Source organism: Sus scrofa, chromosome 17, assembly GCF_000003025.6.
Source record: "Sus scrofa isolate TJ Tabasco breed Duroc chromosome 17, Sscrofa11.1, whole genome shotgun sequence".
Taxonomy (NCBI): domain Eukaryota; kingdom Metazoa; phylum Chordata; class Mammalia; order Artiodactyla; family Suidae; genus Sus; species Sus scrofa.
The window spans coordinates 45,127,103-45,140,227 of NC_010459.5; the positions used below are offsets into that span (position 1 = coordinate 45,127,103).

At 45.1% G+C, this 13,125-nt stretch overlaps 1 protein-coding gene across 13 annotated transcripts in view; it reads right to left on the bottom strand.

The window, feature by feature from the left end:
* Positions 1–13,125, bottom strand: part of PTPRT (protein tyrosine phosphatase, receptor type T) — a 1,163,284-nt gene that overhangs the window by 409,564 nt on the left and 740,595 nt on the right. For all 13 annotated transcript variants that reach the window (XM_021078123.1, XM_021078122.1, XM_021078115.1 and 10 more), the window contains exon 8: positions 8,407–8,703. In XM_021078123.1, coding sequence (XP_020933782.1) covers positions 8,407–8,703 — 297 coding nt within the window. The remainder of the gene's footprint in view (positions 1–8,406; positions 8,704–13,125) is intronic.

Consider the following 13,125-nt stretch of genomic DNA (forward strand, 5'->3'; position numbering starts at 1 on the left):
CATGGGCCAAGCAGACAATAAACACACACACACAGACTATTTCAAATAATGCTAAGTTCTGTAGAAAAAAAATAAAATAGTGTTAGGGAGTTTAGGGAGTTATTGGCCAGAAATAGGAAAAAAGCATAGGTAAGATTTGGGGATCTATTTATCAGCTACACCATTTGTTTTGTTTTTTGTTTGTTTTTGCTGTTGTTGTTTAGGCCTCCACATGGCCCATGAAAGTTCTGAGCCCAGAGATCAAATCTGAGCTGCAGCTTTGACCTACACCACAGCTGCAGCAACATCTGATCCTTAAACCCACTATGCCCGGCCAGGGATTGAACCTTTGCCATTGCAGAGACAACACAGGATCCTTAACCTGCTGCACCACAGCAGCAACTCCATGCCATTTGCTACTTTGTAGCCTTAGACAGCTTCCTAAAACTCTCTGAGCCTCAGATTTCTCTTGCATACAATTGTATCAATAGGATCTACATCACAGCATTTGGCAAGTGACTGTACCAATGAAGAGTATCAGCACAGCACTCAGCTCACAGTAGGAATTCAAAAAACTATAATTGCATTTCTCCTCATGCTTTATGATAGCTCAAGGTCATCTCTGTAAACATCAAAAATGTCCTGGGCTCTAATTAAATGATGGCTCAGGACTTACTAAGATGTGTATAGCTTTTTGCCCTTCCAGCAAATGACTCCAGATTGCATTACTTATTGCCTTGTTGGTATTGCCTTTTATATTTTTCTTCTCACTTTCCTCTTTTCCAGATTTTTTGCTGTATCTTGTTACTATACAAGAACCTATCCCTAGCAACATGCAAGGTCCTCTGGCTGTATGTGACCTGAGAAACAAGATAATTAATCTTGTTAGCAAGGCACATAACATACAGGAACTCATTCCTAAAATTTGTCAGTCTTCTCAGCGATGAAAGTGCATGTATTATAGTAAATGAAATAACATATGTATTGTGTGTGATTAAACATATGACATATCAATCATATTAACATATCTATATTAATAATAATGAATCCGATATTATACAGTTATTATAATTATATGGGAGTCTAAATTTCTTATTGTAAAATAAGAAAAATAAAAGCTTGTTTTTTCACATTCAGTGCTAAGATTAAATGAATCTACATTGCTGATGAAAATGTAAAATGGGACAGCTTCTATGGAGGAGTATCTGGCATCATGTAACAAAAATGAATATGCATTTACCTACTGACCCCAGCAATTCCACTTTTAGGAATTTCCTGTGGAAAAACATCTCCACAATACTAAACAACATAGGCACAAGGCTACTGACTACAGTACGATTTGTCATAGTGAATAAACAACCAAGTGCCCATATGACCCTGATTGAATTAACCATGGTATTTGCACATAATAAAGTCCCACACAGCTATAAAAACAGAATGACATAAATCTGTACAAACTGACATAGACTGATTTCCAGAATGTATTAAATGAACAGTAACATAAGAGGCAGAGTACACCTATTACACACTCTTTTTTTTTTTTTTTTTTTTTTTTTAATGGCCACACCAATGGCATATGGAAGTTCCTGGGCCAGGGACTGAATCTGAGCTGCAGCTGCAACCACACCAGATCCTTAATCCACTGTGCCCAGCAGAGATTAAACCTGTTCTCTGCAGCAACCTGAGCTATTGCAATTGGATTCTTAACCCACTGCACCACAGCAAGAACTCCTAAGCCTTTTTTTTCCCTTTTAGGGCTGCACTTGCACCTTATGGAAGTTCCCGAGCTAGGGGTTGAACCAGAGCTGCAGTTGCTGGCCTACACCACAGCTAGAGCAATGCCAGATCTGAGCTGCATCTATGACTTACACTGCAGCTTATGGCAATGTCGGATCCTTAACCCACTGAGCCAGGCCAGAGATCAAACCCTCATCCTTATGGATGCTAGTCGGGTTATTAACCTGCTGAGCCACAATAGGAAATCCGTCTTTTACATTAAAAACAAAAGAGCAAGAAAAATAGTTTTTATCTTCTTGCAAAATGAACTCTAGGAAAGATATACCTGAAATAAATACAAGTAGTTACCTTTCAGGTATGAGTAGGAACAACAGGAGGGTGAGATGGGGGCAGTACTTCCCTGAGATATCTTTTTATATAGTTTTTCCTTTTGAACCAGGCAACGGTTTTGATGTTAAAAACGACATTAAATTAAAAAAAAAAAGGATGGGGTGAAGGGAAATATTAAAAGGGAAATAAATGAACCTAATTGGGTATCAAATTGATAATATAACCATACAGAGAAAAGAATGAATCTTTGGACATGGTATTTTGACTACCCAAGGAGAGAAAAACTGAAAAGAAAATCTTTAACCTAATTTAATAGCTTACTTGTTTGTTAGGGGGATTGGTATTATAATTCTGCAATTACTTTGTGTGTATTGTAGCATGGAGGAAATGAAACAAAAAAGAAAATACGTCGATGTTGGGAACTGGAGTTCTCACTGTGGAAGGGGTATATATGGATTGAGGACAAGTGCAGGGGAATCCTGGGGTGTTGGGTTTGAATTAGTGTGGGCTTTTGTCTTAAAACAGGTCAACTATATTCCCCAGCCCTACCTGCTTGAGGAGCCTAGAGGCAGTAACACCTCAATGAGCACTCTTAGTGCCCAAACCCCACTTCCCACTGAAAACAACCAGGAATCCCTAGATAAGCGGTTGACTTCAGGTCTGGGGAAGAGACATGACAACAACAGTCTGGAATACCCTGTTGTGCTAGGAGCAAGGAAGACTAATGAGACCATGCCATAAGGACCTGGGAGCCATCCTGAAGGGGCTCCCACAAGCCGTATAGGAGGCAGTTCGAGCATGAAAAAGAATAATCATAGCAATGGATTTAAATACATTGAGTCAAAAAATGATGCATGAGTCAACAGGATACTAAAAATGGGGAGGAGGGTGAAGAGAGAAAAGCTCTTTTGTAACAAAGAATGCTAATTAATACATGGAGGGGGAATGCTAGATTTATACAGCACCCTTTTGTAAATATCAGTGTAATAATTGATCAAGGAGAACTAAAAGCCTTCGTTCTTGGGAAGGAGTTCCTGTTGAAGTTCAGCAGGTTAAGGACTTGACGTTGTCTCTGAGAGGATGTGGGTTCAAGCCCTGGCCTCGTTCAGTGGGTTAAGGATCCGGCACTGTTGTAGGCCTCAGCTGCTAGCCCAAGAACTTCCATATGCTGCAGGTGCAGCCATTAAAAAAGAGAGAAAGAGAGAGAGAGTCTTGGGGAATAGGATACTCAAGGACCTCAAAGCATCACAGCACAGGTTAGCTAGTTTACAAAGAGAAAGTACCATATTTGCTGTGGAGGGACTGGATGGTCCCTATGTTATCTAAAGGACCAAATGCAGCATCACCAGTAGAAGATATTCCTAACATTATGTACCTCTTAACGTGATTCAGTAAGACATATACATCAGTGACCTACATAGCACTTTTGCCAAATGTGTCTCATATTCTGGTTTGTCACATGCAATCAGGTTTGGCATTACTGGAGATGTGAATGCGGACTGTCTATTCGGCTACTTTAAAATTAATGCTAAATTTTGTAGATGTTCTACGGTCCGGTGGGTGTGGAAGAGAATGTCCTTATCCTTAGGTCATATCATGTATGTTAAAGAGCCTAGAGGTCAGGTGTCATGATTTCTGCCACTGACTCAGAAAGAATTGAAAACATCGTATGTATGTTTATGATATTTCCGTATCAAATAAATCATACATATCCATGTCATACATGTATAAGAAAAAAATTGAGAGCAAGGTGTTCTCAAATGGTAAATCCAGTGAAGGGTTTATAGCTCTTCTCTGGACTATTCTTTCAACTTTTCTATGGCTTTAAACATTTCAAAGTAAAATTTGGGTATGAGTCATTGAATAGAACATGCTATCAGGCCCTAGCACAGCAGAGGTAGGATAAATGGTAGCCAAAATGAGACCACAATCGACTTGGTTTTCTTCTTTCAAGACCTCACAGATTCCATTCCACAATCTTGGCTGTGGTCTGGTTGAAGGTGGAGAGCAACCACTCAGTAAGTAAGGGATGGTTGGGTCCAGAACATTTGTGATAAAAGGGGGACAATCAAGGACCCTGTTTAGTCTCCTATGAAGAACTGTTTTGCAGATGAAGCCATGAGGCTCAGTGGCCATGAGCTTCTCGCACCACTGGTGGAATCCTTTGAAGGCCCTCAAAAGCACTGGGGTGATAAAATTACAAATTCTGCACATTCCCCAGAAGAAAATTTTGTAACAGAAATAAAAGCAGCATGGATCCAGCCAGCTCAATCCGCAAGGCCGCTTCTTGACTCCCCGAGGGGGGGTTTCAGTTAATGGACTAGAGCCAAGCTCCATCTCCAGCTGGACCTTGAAGTGAATGAGTTCCCAGCAAACAGAGATGGTGCCCCTGCCCTCTTTAGGAGAAATGGGACCTAATCCCAGCATGCAGAGGAGGCTGTGCTCTTCTGAGACCTTCCCACAGCCTGGTGGTTCCTGAGGTGGAGCCTCAGGAGAGCTGCAAGACAGAGACCTGGTGTCTCAAATGCTGGCATTTTTAATATGAGGGTATCCACACATTTTGGTGAAGCAGACATAGATGTTTTATTAATGGTGTTTGATTATTTAATTTCAAAGCATTGCTGTTCTCAATTTGGGTTTTGGGGGTTTTTATGTTTGTTTTGTTTTGTTTGGCCACACCTGTGGCATGTGAAAGTTCCCAGGCCAGAGAGAGAACCTGCACCACAGCAGTGACAATGCTGGGTCCTTAACCACTAGGCTATTGGGGAACTCCCCCCCCCTTTTTTCACCATTGGCTGCCTCTTGGCATATGAAGCTCCCGGGCCAGGAATCAGGTCTGAGATCTGATTCTGAGCCACAGTTGAGACCCAAGCCACAGCTGCGGCAATGCAGATCCTTAACGGACTGTGCCAGGCCGGGGATGGAACCCGAGTCCCAGTGCTCCCAAGATGCTGCCAATCCCATTGCACTACAGTGGGAGCTCCTCTCAATTTGTTTTGATAAAGACTTTGTCCTTTTTTTTTTTTTTTTTAATTTCTCTTGGTGATGAGAAGGAGAAAGAGAGAAGGTGAGGCATGCCTTAAAGATGGGACTTGGGATTTGCTGTTGTACATGGAGGTAACTGTCAGAAACAGCCCAAGGTGGGCAGAGCATCCTGATAAAAAAGCACCCTGAGCTGTTCCTGAGTCAAACTCTCCTTTCGCCTCCTGCGCCCTGAATTTTCATGCTGGGTCTCAAGAATGGTTCCTCCCTGTCTAACAACCAGGTGTCCAAGGAACACCTGTCACTAAATCTCCCTTCTTGCCCCAACTCTGCTTCACTGACCACATTGCCACTCCTTGAAAGTCTATGTCACATTTTCTGCAACCAGTGAGCATGAATGTCTATAGCTTGAAAGAGATGGCTGGGTGCTTTCTGCATTGATCCTACTAGAAGATTCTTTGTCAAGAAAAAAAAATTGGGGGGGGGGATTTAGTGTAAACGCAGTAGCTACATTTAATGGAAACTTACAACCTGGTGGATATTACTCCAATTTTTATATACCATGCTTTTTCAGGAGCACAATAACCTAGAAGGTTGGCACTATTATTATCCCCATTTTAGAGATGAGAAACCGAGGCACTGAGAGGTCAAACAATTTGCCTAAGGCATATTTGGTCCAGAGTCTGGCTTCCCAAACAGTGCATTATTCTACCTGCTGGAGGAAGGTTCTGTGCATTTTGAAACAATGGAGCCAGATCTCAGGAAAGTTCTGGCAGCTTCATCAGAAGCCAAATCAGTGCCACTCTCCTGGGCTGCAGAGTGATGCCTAAATGAGATGCCTGGTCCTTGATTGGAATAGCCTCATGGGAAGTAGGGTGCTCAGATCTTCTGGAGAAGGCAATGGGTGGCAGGGACGGTGGTGGGGGTGGCGCTGTGCCCACAGAAGACTGAGGTTCCTTGCAATGCAGGACAATGGGGGGGGGCAGAGGTGACAGAGGTGGAGTCCTCACTGCTACTGCTACTAGAAGCGCAGTCTGCTATGGCTGCAAGTAGAATGGCGGCAATGAAGAATTTAAAGGGGCCCAGGAAAAGTTTGTCACAAAGGCAGGTTTGATAAAACTTCCAATACTAGGATGGGAGAACTGGGGGCATGTCCAGGGGGATGTGACAATTGAGAGGCAAGGTGAGGAGAGTCTGGGGCTCTTTCCTCTGTCTCCTTATGTGACTCCGCAGCTGAGGATGGGGGGTCCTTGGACTCACTCAGGGGTCCTTGGACTTGCTTATAAGATATGAGGCCACTATCTAGACAGGATTGCTACTACCTAGACTCAGGCTCTGCTTTGAGTCAAGGGGGAGAATTTGCCTCATGCAGTGACAATGACAGAGCTCTGCCCAGATCCCTTCTCATCACTTTATGTTATTTTTGTGCCCTTTGACTTCTTTGGTTTTTTGGTTTTGTTTTTGGCCATGTCTGTGACATACAGAGGTTCTTGGGACAGAGGCTAAATCTGTGCCACAGCAGCGACCCAAACCACAGCGGTGACAGACAACTCTGGTTCCTTAACCCACTATACCACTCAGAAACTCCATCTCTTTGACTTCTTGTCTGCATGTGCAAAGAGCTAAAAGTTCCCAAGAATTTAATTGTCAATCCCACCTTCCCATTCTGGACCTAATCATCGGCAGGCAGCACCCTTTCTGGATTTGCAACAAGTGGGAGGCAGAGCCTGCCCTAGAGAGTTTTCTTACAGGCCCATGTCACAGCCTCCCTTTGCTGGATCTGGCTGAACTTGTACCTGGGCTTCCTCCTCTTCCCTGTCCCGCCCCCACTCCCTTCCCAGTCTCCCCTGGGAATTTTTTCCTTAAGCAATCATTTGCACATCAAATCACATCTCAGAGTCTGATTCCAACCAAATCAATCACTTGGACACCCATCCAGGGAACTAACTAAAGACACTTCACAAAGGCCAGAAGCAGGCTGGCTGGAGGGAAATCTGAAATACGGCCACAGCAAAATGTTTTCTTAGATTAAGTCCTAGGACCAGCAAGTTCCATCTTCCTGGAAATAAGATAACTGCTGTGGGGGAGTTACACACAAAATGCAGCAGGAGCCTGAGATGGAACACCCAAATTGGCTTGGGACACTCAGGGAAAGCTTCCTGGAGGAAGCAGCATGTGAGCCGAGACTTGAAAGATTATAAATAGAGTCTGTCCCACAAATGTTGAGGGAGAGTCATTCCAAGGGGGAGAAACAGGTGACATGGCCAAGGACACAGGGGTGGGAAAAGTGATGAGTTCTAGGATGTACATGTGGCTCTCTATTCCTGAAGTCTTGAGTTAAGAGGCCTGTTATGCGGCTCTCTATTCCTGGAGTCTTAAGTTAAGAGGCCTGTTATGCGGCTCTCTATTCCTGGAGTCTTAAGTTAAGAGGCATGTTAGCAGATAAACTGCAGGAAGCAAACTTGTCAGAACCTGTGGGTGTGGAGGTGGGTGTGGGGGGAGAAATGGAGACCCCCGGCTGACTTCAGGTCTTTACCTTGACCTAGTAGATGCAGTTCATGGACGGGACGAACACAGGGAGAGGCGTCAGCATAGAAGAGGAGAAGGTTCATTTCTGGATACTTTTCAAGATGCCTGCAGGACATCCAGGTGAATGTTCAGTTCTGGGTGCCCTCAAGGTGTATGCTAAGCTCTTTATGTGTATTTTCTGATCCTGACTCTTACACACACTCCACAGTTGACTGACTCGCAAACTCAACAGGCTTTAAACAATATGATCAATACACATCTTCTCATTTGGGAGGCTTCAGTGTGGTTCAGCATCTGCATAGAGGGTGGTATGAAGTGAGAAAGGGGATGGAGATATAGAAAGGTCAAATGTGTGTGTCTATGACAGAGTTGCCATTGTCTAGGGGGTCAGCGCCCCCTGGAGTTGCGCACTGCACAGCCTACATTGTGCTCTATTGAAGAGCTTAGCAAAGAGGCACATGTGGAGTTCCCAAGTAGTCTAGAGGGTTAAGGATCCTGTACTGTCACTGCTGTGGCTTGGGCCTCTGCTGTGGTATGGGTTCAGTTCCTGGTCTGGGAACTTCCACATGCTGTGGGCACAGCCAGAAAACAAAGAAAGAAGGAAAGGAAGAAAGGAAGGAAGGAAAGAAGGAAGGAAGGAAGGAAGAAAGAAAGAAAGAAAGAAAGCAAGCAAGCAAGCAAGCAAGCAAGCAAGCAAGCAAAGCAAAGCAAAGCAAAGCAAAGGGGCACATATACTAATGGGGAGATGAAAGATGCAGGAAAAATAAAACCTCATAACCATGTGGCGTGACCCCCTGAGCAGGTCCAACATCCCCATTTCCAGGGGAGCACGCCCACACCATCACTCACCGTCCTCCTCTGTCTGCACCACCAGCTCCTCGCTCTCCATCTGGCCCTCAGGGTTGGACAGCAGCAGCCGCAGCCGGATGGTCATGAAGGGGCGCAGGCCCCGCAGGGTGTAGTGGGAGGAGGTCTGAATCAGCTCCTCAGCCTCGTACTGCTGCTGGTTGAACACGTACTGGTACTGCACCGTGAGGTTGTAGCTATGGCAGCGGGTCACCGCGTAGCCGAAGGGCTCCCACTGCAAGGTCAGCTGCCGCGCTCGGATGTCCACAATCTCCACGTTCTGTGGGCCATGCACTGGGTCTGCAAGACACACATGCAAGACACACGGTTCTGAGGGGATGGTCAGGAAGGTGGGGTGGGTCTTCCGCCCAGGGGAGAACAGGATGCACTTCAAACCCATCCCAATCCCTCAGCCACTGCCTTCTCAAGTTTTCCATCTAGAGTACAATTTAGTAAACATTTTTCTGTAAATCAAACTCTTTCTTACTAAAATATAGGTATTGAAAGAAAATATTGGCTTGGGGCATTCAGGGAAAGCTTCCTGGAGGAAGCAGCATGTGAGCCAAGACTTGTAAGATTATAAACAGAGAAAACTCGAATCACTTGCCATACATAAATGTCAACTATTAAAAAAAATATGAAATCACTAAAGAGGTCAAGGTTCGTCAGGTACCACCAAAAAGCATCTTGGGTACCACCAACAGCACACACAGCACTTTGGGGAGATATTAATTGAGAAGGATGCTGGAGTTCTGAGCTGCTTCTTGACACTGAGTCTGGCCACATCCTCTCCCTTCAAGAAAGAGCCCCCTCTCTTCAGTTCACCTCACCCAAGTGCACAGGCTGCAGATCAAGCTGCATCCTCAACACGCAGCAACTGGTCTGTCCAGGTGGCCACTGTGACTGGATGACAATGCCTTGGAATTTCCCTTCCTTTGTTTGCTGATACAACTCATACTTTCCTAGCCTTCCACAACAGCTTTCAACTTTTCCTTCTCTCCTCTCCACTTCTGTCCAAACAGGCTCTTCCACGGACATCATTCTGAAAACAGATCTAACCCAGGAATCCCATTCTGGGGCACATAAATATCTGGACAAAACTCTAGTTCAAAAAGATACATGCATCCCTATGTTCACAGCAGCACTATTTATAGACATGGAAACAACCTAAATGTCCATCAATGGAGGAATGGATAAAGAAGATGTGGTACATATATACCATGGAATATTACTCAGCCATAAAAAGAACAAAGTGATGCCACTTGCAGCCACATAGGTGAAACTAGAGATTATCATACTTAGTGAAGTCAGTCATACAGAGAAAAACAAATATCATATGATATCATTTGCATGTGAAATCTAAAATATGACACAATGACTTTATCTATGAAACAGAATCAGACTCACAGATATAGAGAAAGACTTGCAGTTTGCCAGGGGGGCGGGGGATGGCAGATTTGGGGAGGGATGAATTGAGAACTTGGGATGAGCAGATACAAACTGTTATATGTAGCGTGGATAAACAACAAGGTCCTACTGTCGAGCACAGGGACCTATACTCAATATCCTGTGATAAACCATCAGGGGAAAGAATATGAAAAAAAAATCTCTTTATCTATCTATCTATCTACCTATAACTGAATCACTTTGCTGTATACCAGAAACTAACAGCATTGCAAATCAACTATACTTCAATTAAAAAGAAAAGAAAAAAATTTAAAAAATGAAAAAATAGGAGTTCCTATTGTGACCTGGTGTTAATGAACCCAACTAGTATCCATGGATCTGGCATTGTCATGAGCTGTGGTGTAGGTTGCAGATGCAGCCTGGATCTGGCATTGCTGTGGCTCTGATTCAACTCCTAGCCCAGGACCTTCCATATGCCATGGGTGTGGCCCGAATAAGACCAAAAAATTAATTAATTACTTAAAGTTTAAAACATTAAAAAATAAAAACAGATCTGATCACGCCTTCTCACCCTAGTGCTGTCCCCCACGCCATCCCTCCCTACTGATTTTGGTCCTAGACCCCCATATACAACACTGCGTATGTTTATTTTATTCATGAATATTCTACTTATAGACACAAATTAAACAGATTTTTCCATGGGGGGGGGGAGATTGTAACAAACAGAATTAAAAAAAAAAAAAAACCATATGTAAAGCTTGTCCTATAAGGTTTAGGCATGGCCAGCTTAGGAGAAGGAAGGCCAAGTGCAAAGGAAGGCCTGGCTAAGTACCAGTTGAATGCATGATCTATTTTGTAAATCTCACCACGCCCCCAAGGAAGGCATCACTTAGCCCTGTCTTAGAGGAAGCCAAACTTCTGTGAGATGATTGGTCCAAGCCAGAGTGAGTGGCACAGCTGAGAGCTGAAGTCTCTGAGGACACAGCGCCTCTGTGTTTTCTTTGCGCTGTGAGCCTGGGAGGGACTGGGACGAAGCAAGGGACAGAAACATGAGGCATGTCAGGGCCATCAGGAAGCTAGGGAGACCTGGGGAGAACGTTGGAAGAAAGCTGAGAATTGTAACCTCAGAAGTGGCTCGACCCTCAGAAGCCTGGGGTTCGCTGGAGAGGGTGACATGGGAACTAAATCACATTTAGTGCTAAGCTGCCTACTGGCCTATCTTCCCACCCTGGGCCTCCAGCCACTAGAGCATTCCCTGCACAGGTCACCTGTGAACATGTGTACATGCACACTTTTCTGCTGCTCTTCAAGGCAAAGGCAGATGGGGACACTTTTTCTTTTTCTTTTCTTTTCTTCTTTTTTTGGCCACATATGGAAGTTTCTGCGGCCAGGGATTGAACCTAAGCCACAGAAGTTTCAATGCCAAATCCTTAACAGCTAGGCCACCAGGGAACTCCAAGGGGCACCCTTTCCAAGAAGGCAAGGGATACTGCTAGCCTGCCACAGAGCCAAGAGGCTCCCTTCCCTAGCGGGAAGGTCAGGGCACAGGAAAAGTCACCTGCTCCCCCTGAAGCAGGTGTGACTGTCATCAGACAGGCCACAGGGAGCAGCAGAGCCCGGCTGAGCACAGCTGGAGCCACACTCCGGCGCTCAAGGGCTGTGTGACCGTGGGCAAGGACATTTCATCTCTGAGCTTCCATCTCCTCGTCTAGAAAGTAGAAATTATTGCACTAATCTCAGAGGGCTATTAATGAGTATAAAATCAACTGGAAGAGAGAGAAAATTGCTTCTGCCTAACAGCGGGCATCCCTCTTAGAGAGAATGGTCTTTCTTTGAGAAGTTCCTTAAGAAACTTGTCTGGAGTAGAGGCCACGCTCCCAGGGCCCTGGGATCACTGGTGCTGAGATGTCAGAGGAAGAGAAAAATGAATGCACAGGCCACTGGGATTGAACAGGAGAGCACGGAGATGAATAAGATGCTGGAATGTTTGGGTGGAGTCCAATGGAACCATTCTCACGTGATTCCTAGATCTTCCACAAGGTCCCTATAATACCACCAAATGATCGGCCGTAATTGGATGGCCCATGGATTCTGAGAGCTGAATGCCTCACTCCAGCCAAATAAGCTGCCACACACATACGAAGGGACCAGAGGCAAAAGGCACTTGGAAAATATGTCCATGTGTGTTCCAGACACCTTGAGAAATGATGGGGGGGTGCGGTTCTCAGGCTATGGAATGAAGAGGATCAAGGAAATCTCAGCTTCCACGCATAAGACAAGAAAACCTCTGGTGCCCTTTGAGTTAGATGGACCCTTGGGCTACAAGCAGAGCACCTCTGCTCTCAAAGAGTTTGATTCTAGTGTGCGAGAGCAATTTTCAAAAACCTGTCACATTGAACTGGCCTCTCACTAGTCTTGCTCCTCTATATACGTTCCTGGACTTTTCTGGCCTCAGTTTTGTCATCTATAAAGTGGGTGAAAGCGTTTTGTTAGTTTAAGAACTCCCATTCAAGAAACGGCAAGACTGTGGCTATTTCTTAAGCAGTAACTATGGGCTGGGCAGTTGCATGCAGAAAACACCTGCCAGGCATGGGGAAACGAGGCCAGTGAAGGGACATGATGTTCCTGAGACCACACAGTCAAGGTTCCGGGTCTGGACTCCCACGGCCTTTTGCACTCAGCTTTTGTCACGCTTTCTAGGAACTGCTTGTTCATTTATCCATCATTCCTCCCAGGCTGCAAGGGATCACGTGTCATCTGCCAGCAATCCCCGCACATGGCGCTGCATTCGTCGAGGGGCCAGTGGATGAGATCAGCAGATAGTGACCTGCTCTTGAGAACTAAGCTCGGCCTCCCTGACTCCACAGTCCCAGTTCTATCCCCTCCAGCGCATCATCCAGTCTTTGAAGTGAACGCGTCTATTGTGCCATTCAAGCTAGACAATGTCCTGACATCCTCCACAATGGAAACGAGTTTTGAAACTCCATGATGGAGGCATTCATGCTTGAAATCTGACACCCCCACCCCCCAAACTTCAGATGCCCAACCCAGCTTCTGCTCTGGTCATTGCCGACAGGAGGAAGCATCTTAGGTTTACATTCTGGTTGGTACAAACAAGTTAGAAACTGCTGAGAAAGCCTTGTGTGTGCTGTGGAGCCTGGTTTGTTAAATTTACAGCCCCTGTGTAAATATGTCCAAGGCTAGGGCCGATGGTTTCCGCCTCCAGATAAGGCTCTGTCCACACGACTTTTCTTGAGTAACAGCTTACAAGTCACTGAAATAGAAACGGTGGGTAGAGCGTGTGGCTTGTTTGGG